The sequence below is a fragment of the Hemitrygon akajei genome, chromosome 5 (assembly GCF_048418815.1).
Source record: "Hemitrygon akajei chromosome 5, sHemAka1.3, whole genome shotgun sequence".
In the NCBI taxonomy this organism is placed as follows: domain Eukaryota; kingdom Metazoa; phylum Chordata; class Chondrichthyes; order Myliobatiformes; family Dasyatidae; genus Hemitrygon; species Hemitrygon akajei.
This window is the reverse complement of record NC_133128.1, coordinates 81,007,033-81,021,080: the sequence shown is the minus strand read 5'-3', so window position 1 is coordinate 81,021,080 and position 14,048 is coordinate 81,007,033. Positions and strand designations below refer to the sequence as shown.

At 40.3% G+C, this 14,048-nt stretch overlaps 1 protein-coding gene across 8 annotated transcripts in view; it reads right to left on the bottom strand.

Annotated features, from left to right (window-relative positions):
• LOC140727912 (rho GTPase-activating protein 6) overlaps positions 1-14,048 on the bottom strand; it is a 533,233-nt gene that overhangs the window by 49,475 nt on the left and 469,710 nt on the right. For all 8 annotated transcript variants that reach the window (XM_073045873.1, XM_073045876.1, XM_073045880.1 and 5 more), the window contains exons 5-7: positions 13,825-14,020; positions 10,774-10,829; positions 1,058-1,208 (exon numbers count right to left, since the gene is read on the bottom strand). In XM_073045873.1, coding sequence (XP_072901974.1) covers positions 1,058-1,208; positions 10,774-10,829; positions 13,825-14,020 — 403 coding nt within the window. The remainder of the gene's footprint in view (positions 1-1,057; positions 1,209-10,773; positions 10,830-13,824; positions 14,021-14,048) is intronic.

The following is a 14,048-nucleotide window of genomic DNA, read 5'->3' as shown; positions in this document are numbered from 1 at the left end:
ACACAACACTGAACAGATTCACGGGTGATTATCAGTCTGCTGTGATCCAAAGATAAACTTGGAATGGGGTGCAACCAGATTCCAGGTGGTTGTCAAACAAAACAGCTACTATAATTCAGGCCAATCAGGTGATGCCAATTCTGTGGGCATGAGCTGCTAGAGTGCTTGTCTTTGCCCCCACACTCCACACAACGAGCCCTGTTATTGAGGATCAGACCACATCTAAAACCAGAGATCCTATAACTCCATTATCTCCACAAACCAATACTCTACACTTCCCTCTGCCTGTAGAAAATCTAACCTTTATCAGACAGTGACATGCAAGGAGAAAAGTCCCTCACCAATTGAAGAGGTGAAATTCATGTCACACACAATTCCTTGAAGATTTGTTATAGTCAATGCAGCTTCCTTGGTGCATCTAAAGTTAGAATCAGTTGCCTCAGAATTGGGGGATACTATTTCATGATTGGTAGCAGACATTGAGGGCTGGAATGAGAATTTTTTTTCTCAAATAATTGTGGATCTTTGGAATCTCGTTCCATGACTAGGCATGGATGTTTGGTAATTGAATACATTCAAATCTGAGATCCATAGACTTTTTAGGCAGAAAGGCAATTGTTGTTAGGGCAGAAAACAGGGAGTTGTGGCAATAGACGAGGTACAACCACTTCATAGCAGGACAGGCTTGAGAAGACGGCCTACAATGACGTGGCAGCAACAGCAATATCATGTTTGTTTCCTGACAAAATGAAGTTTTGTATGGATTACATTATTAGATCTACTGAACAGAATTTTTAAAAAAATATTTATTTATTGATACAGAGCAGAGTAGGCCTCCTCTCCAGGCCTTCAAGCCATGCAGCCCCAGCAACACCATAGCCCTGATTAACCCTAACCCAAACATGGGACAATTTGCAATGACCAATTAACCTAACTGCTACCTCTTTGGACTGAGAGAGGAAACTGGAGCACTATACAGAGACTCCTTACAGAATGGTGCCAGAATTGAGTTCCAACCTCTGCAATGGATTAAGACTAATAAAGGTGATCTTCTTACAAAGTGTGCTGATGAATGCTGTGTAGAGCTCTCTCGTAAGCAAAGGGTCTGGGATATCCCTCAAAAATTCCTTCAGCAAGGCCCCAACATCATGAACACTGTGCTCCTCATCAAGCAAAACATCTACTCCTCGATCAAACTCCTCTCGTAACTGTAAGACAAAGGACAAACACCAAAGTACATTTAGTCACATACATAAAAATATGAAATAGATTACCAAAACATTAAATGCTATATTCATTTTAAACAAGCTCCAATAATCTGTAATAAACTACACAATGCACTTTCAGAAACAACCCGTCACTGTCTAAGTAGATGCTGTGAAAAGGGTCTCACAAGAGGATGACGACAAATGTCAATATACAGTGTCAACACGAGTGAATCTGCAGATGCTGTAAATAAATAAAAACACAAAATGCTGGCAGAACTCAGGAGGCCAGACAGCATTTATGGGAGGAGGTAGTGACGACATTTCGAGCCGAAGGGTCCTCATGGTTCCAGCCCGAAACGTCATCACTACCTCTTCCCATAGATGCTGTCTGGCCTGCTGAGATCTGCCAGCATTTTGTGTTTTCAATATACAGTGTCTTGCTTCAATTCCTGATGGCACAGCATCTGCGATACTATGTGCAGGTCTGGTCTCCCTTCTCTGCCTACTTCAGTATACCGGAAGCAATGCAGTGGAAATCCACCAGAACAGTACCCCAAATGATGGGCTGTTGCATTAGGCAGCCTCGGCCTACACTCTAGATTTCAGAAGAACGAGAGTTTATCTAATTGAGACAGAATGATTTAACAGGTTTTGACAGGGTAAATACAGGAATGATGTTTCTCTTGGCTTGGATGTCCAGAACCAGAGATTAGTCTCAAAATAAGAGGTCAGCCATTTGAGAATCAGATGAACAGAAATACCTTCACGAACATGATAACGCATCTGTGGAAGCTCAGCTATAAAGAGAATGAAACATTTTTTAAAGATAATATGTCAAAAAGGGATATGTGGTTAATGCAGGAAAATGGCACTGAGGTAAAATATCAGCTGTGTCATCATGAAGGGTCTCAGCCTGAAACAGTATTTTGTTTTAATTGCGCTGCATAGATACTGCCTGACCAGCCGAGTTCCTCCAGCACTTTTTGTGTATCCCCCTTCCTTCTCAGTCCTGAACGGTCTTGGCCCAAAACATCAAACATTTATTCATTTCTGTCATCGTATTGAATGATGGCACAAGTGTATGAGGGGCTGAAAGGCCTACACAAGCTACTATGCCTTATGTGTAAAGTGATTACTACTTTATGTAAGGTACCAACAGAAGAACCAATCAAACTAACCCTGGCACTTGCTTCAAAGAGGAATTCCTTAAACAACCTTGGTCAGAGATGGAGATGCAAGAAACGTGTTCAAGGAGATGTGAATGGCATGGGACTATAAAGAGTTTGGGTGTGTAACCATCTACGCACTGTAGGCCTTGCTTTGTTAGTCAAGCTGTGCAAATTTGCATTATCAGCAGTGGAGTGAGAGTAAGCTGCATGATTTACTGAGATGTTAGATTGCTCTGCTCATAACTGAATTATGTGGTTGAAAATACAGATTGGAATGGCAGTAATAAAGGAATTTAAACATCAGTTTGCAGAACTGCAGAAATTTGACTGCTCACTTCCTGGTGTGGAATGCATTTGTGCATCAGACCTTATCACTTTAACATCAGATGTAAGGAAAATTGGATTAATTCTTCCTGGAGAGTGTTGTCTAATCACCCCTTGGTCAACTAGGACAACATGGCACAGCGTTAAGACTGGGATAGTATTATACTTAACCCACAGATATCCTCCAGTTCCCTCCTCATTCACACATGCAGAACAAGTCAACTTCCACCGCCAACCAACCCAACAATCTTCTGATCTCTCCCCACTCTCTGTTTGGTCCAAAATCCATTCAATCCCCACCCACCAATTTTCTCCTCTCACCCACTGAATGACCAGATCCAGAAGTAGTATAATTATATGCATATTGGCTACTAGCTTCACAGAAAGATAAAGTACAGCTGATTGCAGAATGCCTGAATCGTTCTTGCAGAACATACGTGGAAAGCAACAGTAACCTTGTGAGATCTTGCAAAGGATCAATTAAAAATAACCATTCCGAAAAGGACACACGATCATGCACAGGGACACCCAACAGATCTCTTCCATCAACTTTGCACTTTAAAGTTCTTGAGCTTTATAAGACTTGCAACAAAACAGATTTATGTGGTTTTAATATCAATAAATGGTAGGAAAGCAATTTGTAGGTGACTTAATGCAAAAAAATCTGTACCCAAATCTGCAACCTGATGGTAAATCAGAGGTTCACCTTCACCTCTTCCAATCCAATCTTTTTCATTCAGTGCTTGCAATGTGGCCCCCTCTGCATTACTGAAACGAGTGGGAGTAGGTGACCATTTTGTGAAGGACCTGTGCATCTTGGAGCTGAGAAACGCATGTCAACTTAACTCCTTACATTCTGTCCAGGTAGTCTCCAACCTGATGGCAAAAATATCAATTTCTCTTTCCAGTAAACAATATCCACCCCCACTCCCCATTCCGCACTCTGACCTTTTACCTCTTCTCACCAGCCCAACCCTCCTCCTCCCCTTTCTCCCATGTTCCACACTCCTCTCCTATCAGATTCCTTCTTCTCCAGCTCTTGACTTTTCCCACCCACCTGGCCTCACTATCACCTTCCAGCTAGCCTCCTGCCCCTCCCCTCAGCTTTTTATTCTGGCATCTTCCCCTCTCCTTCTCAGTCCGGAAGAAGGGTCTCATCCTGAAATGTTGACTATCTATTCATTTCCATAGATGCAGCCTGACCTGCTGAGTTCCTCCAGCATTAAGGCAATAACTCTAACCAAAACTGTGCCAAATTTCTCGGAATGGAAGCGTGCTGGCCTGCTGTGCTTCAAACAACTACTCACTACTGCACCACTGTGGCATTTCCAGTTCTCACACTTACAATCCTCATGCATTTTCTGAAGATGCCAGTGAGGAATTAAAAGAGGTCTCAATGCACTTTCCGCCACTAATACAGGCCGTCCAAGAATATGACAGAGCTCCATTCCTGACAAGTGCTTGTAACCTGAACGGGGAAAAAATAAATAAAGACAGTGTCTTGGAGAGGATTAGAGAAATAGCCGTCTCAAGGGAGCAAGCAAGTGTGGGATCAGTGGCTGACAGCCAGTGTCACTGACTCAGTGAGTGAGCAAGTGAGTTAGCTCATTGCTCCAAACTCTGCTCATCTCTACCCAGTCCCGACTGTTGCAGCTCGGGCAGGGAGAGAATTCACGTGGAAGAAAACACATGCAACCCTGCTGCAGCTGGCAATTCCATCCCCATCCAACCCAGCAGTCTCCAAATGTTCACTTATATGTACATGTTGTCCATAAGCCAGGCATTTGTAGCCCAAGGAGGGCCTGCATAGCCTTGTCCAATTTTCTGTTCCACTTGAGTCGATGAAAAGGACATCAGACAAGGCAAAGAGAAAGACCCACAAATGTTCATCTTGCAGACACATCAGAGTTGAATTCTATCATCAATACCCTCATGACAAATAAGCAGAGAAACAAAGTGGCTTGGCTTCTCCCATAGCAACCGTTCAGAGATTCCAGAGTTCTGGCACCAAATTGCTCAGTCATTAACCAGGGATTACCACCTTCATTGGTCACTCAGTGTGGAAATCCATCTTGTATGTTGCTCGCTCAGCTTGAAGGGTTATTTTCTGAAGATGGCCTTGGCTCTACTTTTAACAACTTCATTTGGTGTTCTCTCCTCTCATTTAAGCCATATATTGTGATTTATTTTAACAATCATATCAAAGTCAAATGAAAGAAGGGTTTCAATTTTGCAAATACAATGATTTTATGGTTCATTTGGATGGATGTTGCTCGTCTGCCTGTAAGGATCAGGTGTTCCATGTCCACTTTGTAAAGAGTTTCTTCACAAATGAATCACTGTTCTCAAACCTAGCAAGTTGGGTGAAGGTATAACAATGGAGAAAATGTTCCATTTTTTTCTGATTCTTGGTGTGATTAGTAGGTGGACCCTCATTTGATCCAACAGAAAGACTATATGGCAGAATGAACAAAAACACTTAGCAGAAGTCTTTATTGCATCTGATTCAACTATAGCAGAATTCAAATTGGAATAAAAATACCTTACAATTAGATCACACTGAATACCTTCACAAAATAAGAGCTGTTCTGTTGCATATGGGATTTTAAAGAGTTGTTAAAATTAGTTTTTTTTTGATAAACTGACTGAAAGGGCCAATACAATGTTGCTGGAACCATTTTGCAGTAAATCTGGATTCCCATGTCCACTCAAGTTCTTTTCCCCTTCCACCAGGCTTCAATCACCTGATTCCAATTTTCCTAGCTCTCACCCATAGAACTCCCACCTCCACTGCATCAGCTACTTCTCCCCTGCGCTACAACTCTCCAGGGAACCCCAGCCCTCTGAGCTACTGCTTTCCAATCTACACCCCTCTGAATGATCATTCCCTGAACTTCTGAATAATGGGCTGCACTATTGCAGAGGGCCACTGACGTTAAATCATTGATATGTTCAAAGCTGATGGTGAAACCGGGTGACAGATGTTGTCTGCCTCATCTCAACAGACAACGAACAGAGACTGCTATCTTGTATGTCCTGTAATTAGGGAAATACAAATGAAGGGGAAATGCAAATAACTCATTCCAATGAACTGGGGGCATTCTCCAGCTGGAGTCAAATATAAATGGATGTATGTCCAATGTTGGTAAAGTGTTATTGGATAACAGAAAGCAAGGAGAAACATACTACAACGATGTTAGTTAAGGAGAGCATCAATGTCTGTAATCAGTAAAATTCATCCTTAAATCAGTATAACCTTAGATTAATTGACATTACAAGAACAAGACAGGTTATGAAAATCCAAACAAAATGTTCAAATATGAAAAGGAGCAAATCTTTCCTCTTTGTCGTCATGGAACTGCAATGCTTGGATGTAGCTAAAACAGTGAGGAAACAATAGACTTCCTTCAGAGAACAAGTCCAATGCAACTGGCATTTTAATGGACAACATTCAGTGGACCAATTCATACACATACAAGCAAAGGATTGGGATCTTAGACCTTGTTGATTAATATGCAGCTCAAAGAGTCAATGGCAAAATTAACACAACCAATACCAAAAGTAGGATTGGCAGGTACTAAAATCACATAGCAAACATTCTAGTTGAATTTGGCATGAGAGTCAATGCTAAAAATAAAATATCTGGGTTTTATTATGACCACACCTGAGGAAAGGAGAAGTAAATTATGGTGTGGAAGATGGATTTTTGCTTTGCTGTCATTCTTGTCCCAGGCAGGGACAAATGATACGTTTCATCTAGAATGGGAACCCAAGAGTGAATTGTAAATCTATTCATGTTACTAACAATATGGCTTTTAAAAAGCAAATCATGTTTAAGATGTTTTGAGTTTAGAGTCATTGGAAGATAACTGAGCAAACTTGATAGAATGGTGCTGAAGCTCTGCCTGTAATCTTCCAGAAATCACCAAATACCATGGTAACTAGAAAAGTAGTTAGGGCATACTCTGGAGTTATGGAATATAGCAAATATTAATTTCAACAGCAACCAGTCTTCAGATCTGAATGTGGATTGTAGATTGAGTTAAAATAGAACTCAGAACAATGCTGCAGACTGGCATCGATTGCAAAACAGGAAACACCCTACTGACCTGAGATGTCTGCATACGCATGAAAGTATTTCAGAGACAGTGGTGATTAATATTTATTTTGTGTGTCTGGAGTGTTGGTGCGAAGATCTAGGTGTTTGAAAATTATATGCAATTCAAAGAAAGCATTGTGGATGCATTGTTACTATAGAATTGTCCTGTTGTTACCTTTGATTTTTAGCATATAAAAAATATCATGTAATATTGAGTCTCTCCAGTGATGCCTACTTGTTGTGCTGAATAAAGATTTCTATATCCACCAGTTTCAGAGTCTCTCTGGTGACTTTGATCACAGTCATAACACGATAGTCATTTAAAACAGAGAGGTAGCAAAAGTGACCAAATGAATAATGGAAACCATTATAAAAAATATGGTGCATATGGGTAGAAATAAAATTGCAGAAGATATCCAACATGAGTCTGCAAATATTGTTTCAAGGATTATCAGTAGCTTGGGAAACAGATACCAGCAGCATATCCTAAAACTTTAACAAAGATTCCCTTCAATTTTATACCTCCTGAAATGCTCTAAGCTTGACTAACACAGCTGACGGAGAGCTGCATCACCTGGCCCATTTCAGAACCACAGCAAGAGCCTATACTTAAAGGAAGGTGGGATGGGTGGATACTCAGAACTAATAAGTTACTTTATTGGCCGGAAGGGCTATTTTGTTGAAATGGAAAGATGCTTCTGCTCCTACTTTGATACAATGGTTCTCTCAGGAGATGCTATGTCTTAGTTTGGAGAAAATTAGAAGTTGGACTTTTGATCCTCGATTTGATTTTGAGAAAAGGTGGGGTTAATTTGCCCGCTACTATCATCTTATTTGAGTTAATTAATATGGTTTCCTTCAGATTTTTGTTTAAACGGATGTGAGTTGGCGGATTGATGTTTTTCTTTTATGGAAGCTTGTATGATGTATAGCTCCGGAGTTGTGCTCCCAATGGGTTTTTTTTTCCATTTTTTTTCTCTTAGTTAGTAGGGGTTCTTTTTTTCTTTCAAAAAATGTATTTAATAACTTATTTTTTCTTCTTATTATTGATATATTGCTTTGTTAATCAGTTATTTGCTAATTTAATTCTTTTTTGTACATAATGACATATTGACTTGATTACCTTAATGTATTTTTTTTGTTGATCTTCAATAATAATTAATAAAAAAAGATTTTAAAAAAGCTTCAATATCATTATCTGCTTGGTCATATAATAAAACATTTGCCTTGAAGGAAAATGGTGAAAGCAACTCGTGTTGATCCATCCACAAATAAGTTGAATAAATTTCTTTCAGATAATAATATGGGGTAACCTTAAGACTTTTTAATCCAGCAAATCCTTTGTCATCATAATAGATCATGCTTTGAATGTGAGAAAGAGACAGGTAAAGAATGCAGCTTGGCAATAAAGAAAAGTCGAGAATGTTGTGTAAAAACAAACTCATCTTCTTTGGGGGTCCCTTGGGGTTAAGGATGACTTGTTTCCACTTTGCTTTGTGGGTTCAGAGTTGGCTGACGAGACCAATGCAGAACCACAGACCGTGATGAGATGGGCAAGTAGTTAGTGAACTGTAGTGCTCCATCTGCCCTTAATACAGTCTTGGGATTCTCAGTATCATTCAGATACTCCTTCTTAATCCCTATGAGTCAGTGGGTCCAATTTTGTACATTTATGATGGATAATATAAATTATATATATAAATTAACATCTGGACACAAGAAACCAGACCCATACATACATTTTATTTGCAATTTCTCCATTTGCTTCTCACGGGCTTCAAAAATGATTTATTACTTTCAAATTTGCTGGAATGGCAATAGAAAATAATGCAAAAAATGTTTTGGAGATCTATCTGGTTTCTATTTCTTTTAGAATTCTTTTGCCACGTTATTTAGTGCTACATGGACACACTTACTGTGGTTGTGACAAAGCATGAAGAAGAAAATAGACAGGAAGAGAATAAACAAAAATCCTTTTGATATGTTTTAGTGGCAGATATTCTCTCATAAATGATATTAAGGCTTTAGATTTTCTTTCAGCAAATGAATCTCTACACTCAATGCCAGGAAAACCTTACCAAATGCAAACCTATGAGCCTAACATCTGTAATAGAGAGATTATTGGTAAAAATTCAGAGGGGCAGCAACAAATACCATGGAAAGGAAGGGATTAATCAGAAGGAGTCAACACAGCTTTGTCAAGAGCCAATCTTACTGAATTTTCTGAGGAGTTGACGAGTGTACTGAGAAGGGCATTGCAGTAGAAGTAGTTTATGTGGACTTCAATAAAACGTTCAACAAAGATCCTAAATAAGGGACTGGTCCAAAAGGTGTCTGGGCAACAGGAGACAGAATGATGCTTTTGTGATTGGATGCTTGTGACCAGTGCTGTTTCACAGGATCAGTGCTAGAACCCTTGCTATTTGTAACATACTGTATATGAATGACTTGAATGTGGGTGTAGGAGGTAAGTTTGCAGATGATACCAAGATTGGTGGAGTTGCTGACAATGTGCAGGGTAGTGTTAGGATGATATTAATGTGTTGGTAAAATGGGCTGAGAGATAGCAGATGGAGTTTAATCCTAATTAACATGAGGTAATGCATTTTAAGAAAACTAACTCTAGTCTAGGATGTACAGCGTTAAAAGTAAGTTCCAAGGGAATATTGACAAGTTTGGAGTGCAAGTCCAAAGGTTCTTAAAGATCTTAGCGCACGTAGGTAATATGATTACAAAGGTGTATGGGATTATTGGTCTTTATTTGTCAAGGTGTTGAATGCAAAAGCATGAAAGATAATGGCCCAACTTTATAAAACATTGGTTAGACCTCCACTTGAGCACTGCATGCAGTTCTGGTCATCATATCAGAGGAAGGATGTGATAAATACAAGAAACTCTGCAGATGCTGACTACTTGAAGCAATCAGAGAAAGTGGTAGAAGTAGAGTTGCTAAACACATTTAAGAGGTTCTGGACAACCACTGAAGAAAGCTCTGGGCCAAGTGCTGGAAGATGGGATTAAAATGGATGGGTGCCCATGAGGTACAGTGGGTCAAATGGCTACAAACTGGAGAAGTTGATTTGAGCATTAGTACTGCAATATTTAGTCAGGGATAACTTTGAATTACTTGGATGTGTATTTTAAAACTGAAAGATCAATGCATTATTCACCTATTTGACAGGCTGAACATAAATCAGTCAGTAGAAGCTTCAGGATTGCATGCCCAGAAATGACAGTGCATTGCCATACACTGCCTCTGAAATCTCAGTTGTACCCAAAGCAACAGAAGTGTGCTGCTAGGATGTGGCCCAGGTCTGGAGGATAAGAGGTATATATGAGACTGAGTTATGGGGAAATTCAGTCCAGTATTGTGCTCTAACAGAAGGCAGACCCAGGAGAATCTGGTTCAACTTGGTGGCAGAGTTCTACAAGTGGAATGGCATAATATGCCCCATGTCCAGTAAAGGAATCACACAAGACATGCAAGCAAAGTGCCAATACAACTTCTGGATTTACCCTAAACAAACTGCAGAAGGTCTTTCAAAGGCAACACGAGTGAATCTGCAGATGCTGGAAATAAATAAAAACACAAAATGCTGGCAGAACTCAGCAGGCCAGACAGCATCTTTGGGAGGAGGTAGTGACGATGTTTCGGGCCAAAACCCTTCATGAGGACCCTTCGGCCTGAAATGTTGTCACTACCTCCTCCCATAGATGCTGTCTGGCCTGCTGAGTTCTGCCAGCATTTTGTGTTTTTATTGCAGAAGGTCTTTTAACTGTTTCACTTTTGGGGGAAAAAAATCCCTCATTGATCAAAAATCAATGCAATAAACTGCACAAAATAATCTGATTTTTAGGCCATAATCAATTTCTTCCTGCTGGCAGTGATCATGTGCATAGAAAGCTGGATCAATCTTGATTTACTTCCAGAATGCTTCTGAGTCACCTGCGAGGGCAAACAGTTGAATCTTACCTGTCTTACTCTTTTCTTTGAGCTACCAACTCTGAATATTCCTACTGTTTGAAGACCTGCAACAACATCAGGAAATAATTACAGAGTATATCATAATTTACACACTTTGGTTTGTGCAGAAGAAAGCCATTGAGCTCATCAGGTTCATCCAGGCTATCATTAGAACAACCCCATTGGTTCCACTTTGTTTCCATTTTACTTGTAGCCCTTATCAGACAACTTATTTATATCTGAATATTAATTTCTCCTTCCGGTAAATAAAATCCCCCCCTTTCCTATATTCCCCACATTGACCTTTTTCTTCTCCTCACCTACCTATAACTTCGCCTCTGTCTCCTCCTCCTTCCCTTTCTCCTATGTCCATTCTCTCCTATTCTTTCTTCTCCAATCTTTGACCTTTCCCACCCACCTGGCTTCATCTATCACCATCAAGCTAGCCTCTTCCCCCCCCCCCCACCTTTTTATCCTGGCATCTTCCCCCTTCCTTCTCAGTCCTGAAGAAGGGTCTCAGCCCGAAACGCCGACTATCTATTCATTTCCATAGATGCTGCCGGACCTGCTGAGCTCCTCCATCATTCTATAGGCGTTGCTTATTTATATCTGATATGCTCACTGACACCATTTTGGTCCTTTTAGCACTCACCTACACTAATGGGTAACTTACTACAACCAATTAATCTGCAAATCGACAGATCTTTAGACAGAGGCGGGTACAGGAGTACCTGGCAGAAACCAGGTGGTGGGAAGAAAATGGAAACTCTAGACAGGCAACACCCAAGGTCAGCACCACATCCTAATATATCCCAAGATAAAATTAACAACAGATAAAGAGGCAGACTAACAAATGGTGCTCCCTTCATCAGAATAGTAAAGGTTTTTATTCATTCGAAGGACGTGGGCTTCACAGGATTAATATGGAAGGGTGCCCATTGGATACAGTGGGACAAATGGTTACAAACTGGAGAAATTGATTTGAGCATTTAAATGAAGCCAGAATTTAAATACCCCCCTCTCCCTATTTGCCCTTGTGAAAGTGGTGGTGAGCTGCCATCTTGTCCTTGAGATACCCACAAAGCAGTAAGGGAGGGATTGGAAAACACCTCAATCAGTGGAATTTGAATTAGATTAAACATGTTTAGATATGAGAGAGCAGAATGCTTTAAGTTTTAAAAAGTCTCAAAATTTGTTTGATTATACGGAACATAAGATCTACTCTTGCAACTGCTGCTTTCCTGAAGTGATGTGGTATTTCAGGGTCCTGAAAAAAAAATCAAGGAGTTGAGACCTTTCCAGACAGGAATGAAAATACTCTTGCAGAAATTTAATCAGGTTGCTGCATGAACCCTGTAGACTTATTGTAAGGACAGCACGGGAGTGTGTCCATTATCGGGGTTGATTCGCCCCTCTGTCTGTAGGAAGTTCTTATCTTCTTCCTGGACCACATGGGCTTCCTCCAGGAGTTCCAGCTTCCTCCCATGTTCCAAACATGTAAGGTTAGAGTTAGTGAATTGCCGGCACACTATGTTGACGCTAGAAGCATAGCGACACTTGTGGGCTACCCAGCACTATTCCTGCTGATTTACTTCAAATTAAAAGACAAATTTCACTGCCTGTTTCAATGTACATGTGACAAATAAAGCTAATCTTTAAAATCCTATTTTATAAGATGGGTTAGCACTAATGGATTATATCATGGGATGTATTAGATTTTCAGCACAGTGCTTCGTATTAATAAAGCAAATTGTTCTTCCTTATCAATATCAATGTCTTCAGTGTTTTTGAAGCTGCAGAGATACATGGAAATGGAAACAATTCCATCACACTTCTGGCTCAAGCCTTATAAGAAGATATAGTATTTAACACCTGCCCATCACTGTAGCCTGTACTAAGTCATCATATCAATACAAGTTCGATGGGTGTTGACATGACCATCACTAGCAAGTTATTGATGGCTACAGTCTCTGTGATAGTAGCATTGTGGAGTGTCAAGAGAAGGTGTTTGACCTTTTCTTTGATAATGACCATGACTTGGCACTAAAATAGCACACTGATTTCCAGGAATTTGCCAGATGTTGTCAAAGCCTTTGCGTGCCAACCTGGGCTGCAAATAACCCTGCTCCATACAAAGGAAGGAAGGTGATTGATTAAGCAGCTGAAGTTAACAGCTTTGATGTCGTGTCTGAGGAACACCCACAGGGGTGACTTGGACAAAGGCAGATTCACGCTTTGGAAGGAGGAGGAAAGAGGCCCGGTTTTTGTCACAGCCCTTCTCCCTAAATGGGTCCACTAGTTCACTGGAGCCAGGTCCAGTTTCCATCACTCTGGCATTCAGTGTTTACAGTTTTGTTAAAATGATGAGGTCAGTGGAGCAGTTACAGAAAATCACTGGAAGGTCAGCATAATTAAGCCAGACTGCAAATGATTCATTCCACCAATGATTGTGAAATGGCTGCCGGGCAAATAAGATAAATCCTGTGCTTTGTGGATAGAAAACAGATGAAATGTTTCACTTGCTTAGATAGATACATGGTGTCAGGTATGCTTCGGGAAGGATAATTAGGGAACACTTATTTCAGTGATAAAGATTTACAGAACCCAGTCAGAGCCAAAGTCTCTGCCCTGTTTAGGACAGTCTGTTACTTCTAACTGTGACGCACTGTGAACCGGCATCTAGGATAGTGAGGACTTCAGAGGATGGACTGAACTGGGTAATTTACTTGCCAAGTAGCTGAAAAAAATCTTAGCAGACTTGCCTCTTCTAATAAAGGAGTAATTGTTGCTCTTCACCCCCCTGAGCTGTTCTACAATCAATTTAGATAGCTCCAGCTTTCATTGATTACATCTTGACTTTCCGCTTGACCAATTTGAATCTTTATTAATTTATTCTGATATTCTGACAGCTGTGATGGCCGCAATCCATACTAGCCTTAGCTCCATCTTAGTTTACTAATGAATTTTCAACAAATCAAAAACTAATCATTTAGAACTACTCAGTCAACGTTCCACTTAATAGCTCAGAACAATATAAGTAATAATTGGAGCAATATTTACCATACTTTTCTAGGTGCTGGCAGCAACTGTCCACTAATCTGGGAACCTGTCGATAAATAGGATTGAGGCTTAATTTCTTGTCTCTCTGCTTTTCTTTCTTGTTTGGCACTTCAGTAGGGAGTGAAAGCTGCAGTGCTTCCAACAGTCGAGAGTGATCATCATCAAGGTCGGTGATGGAATCCACAGACATCCCACCCTGCAGAGAAACATAAACATGTACTGAC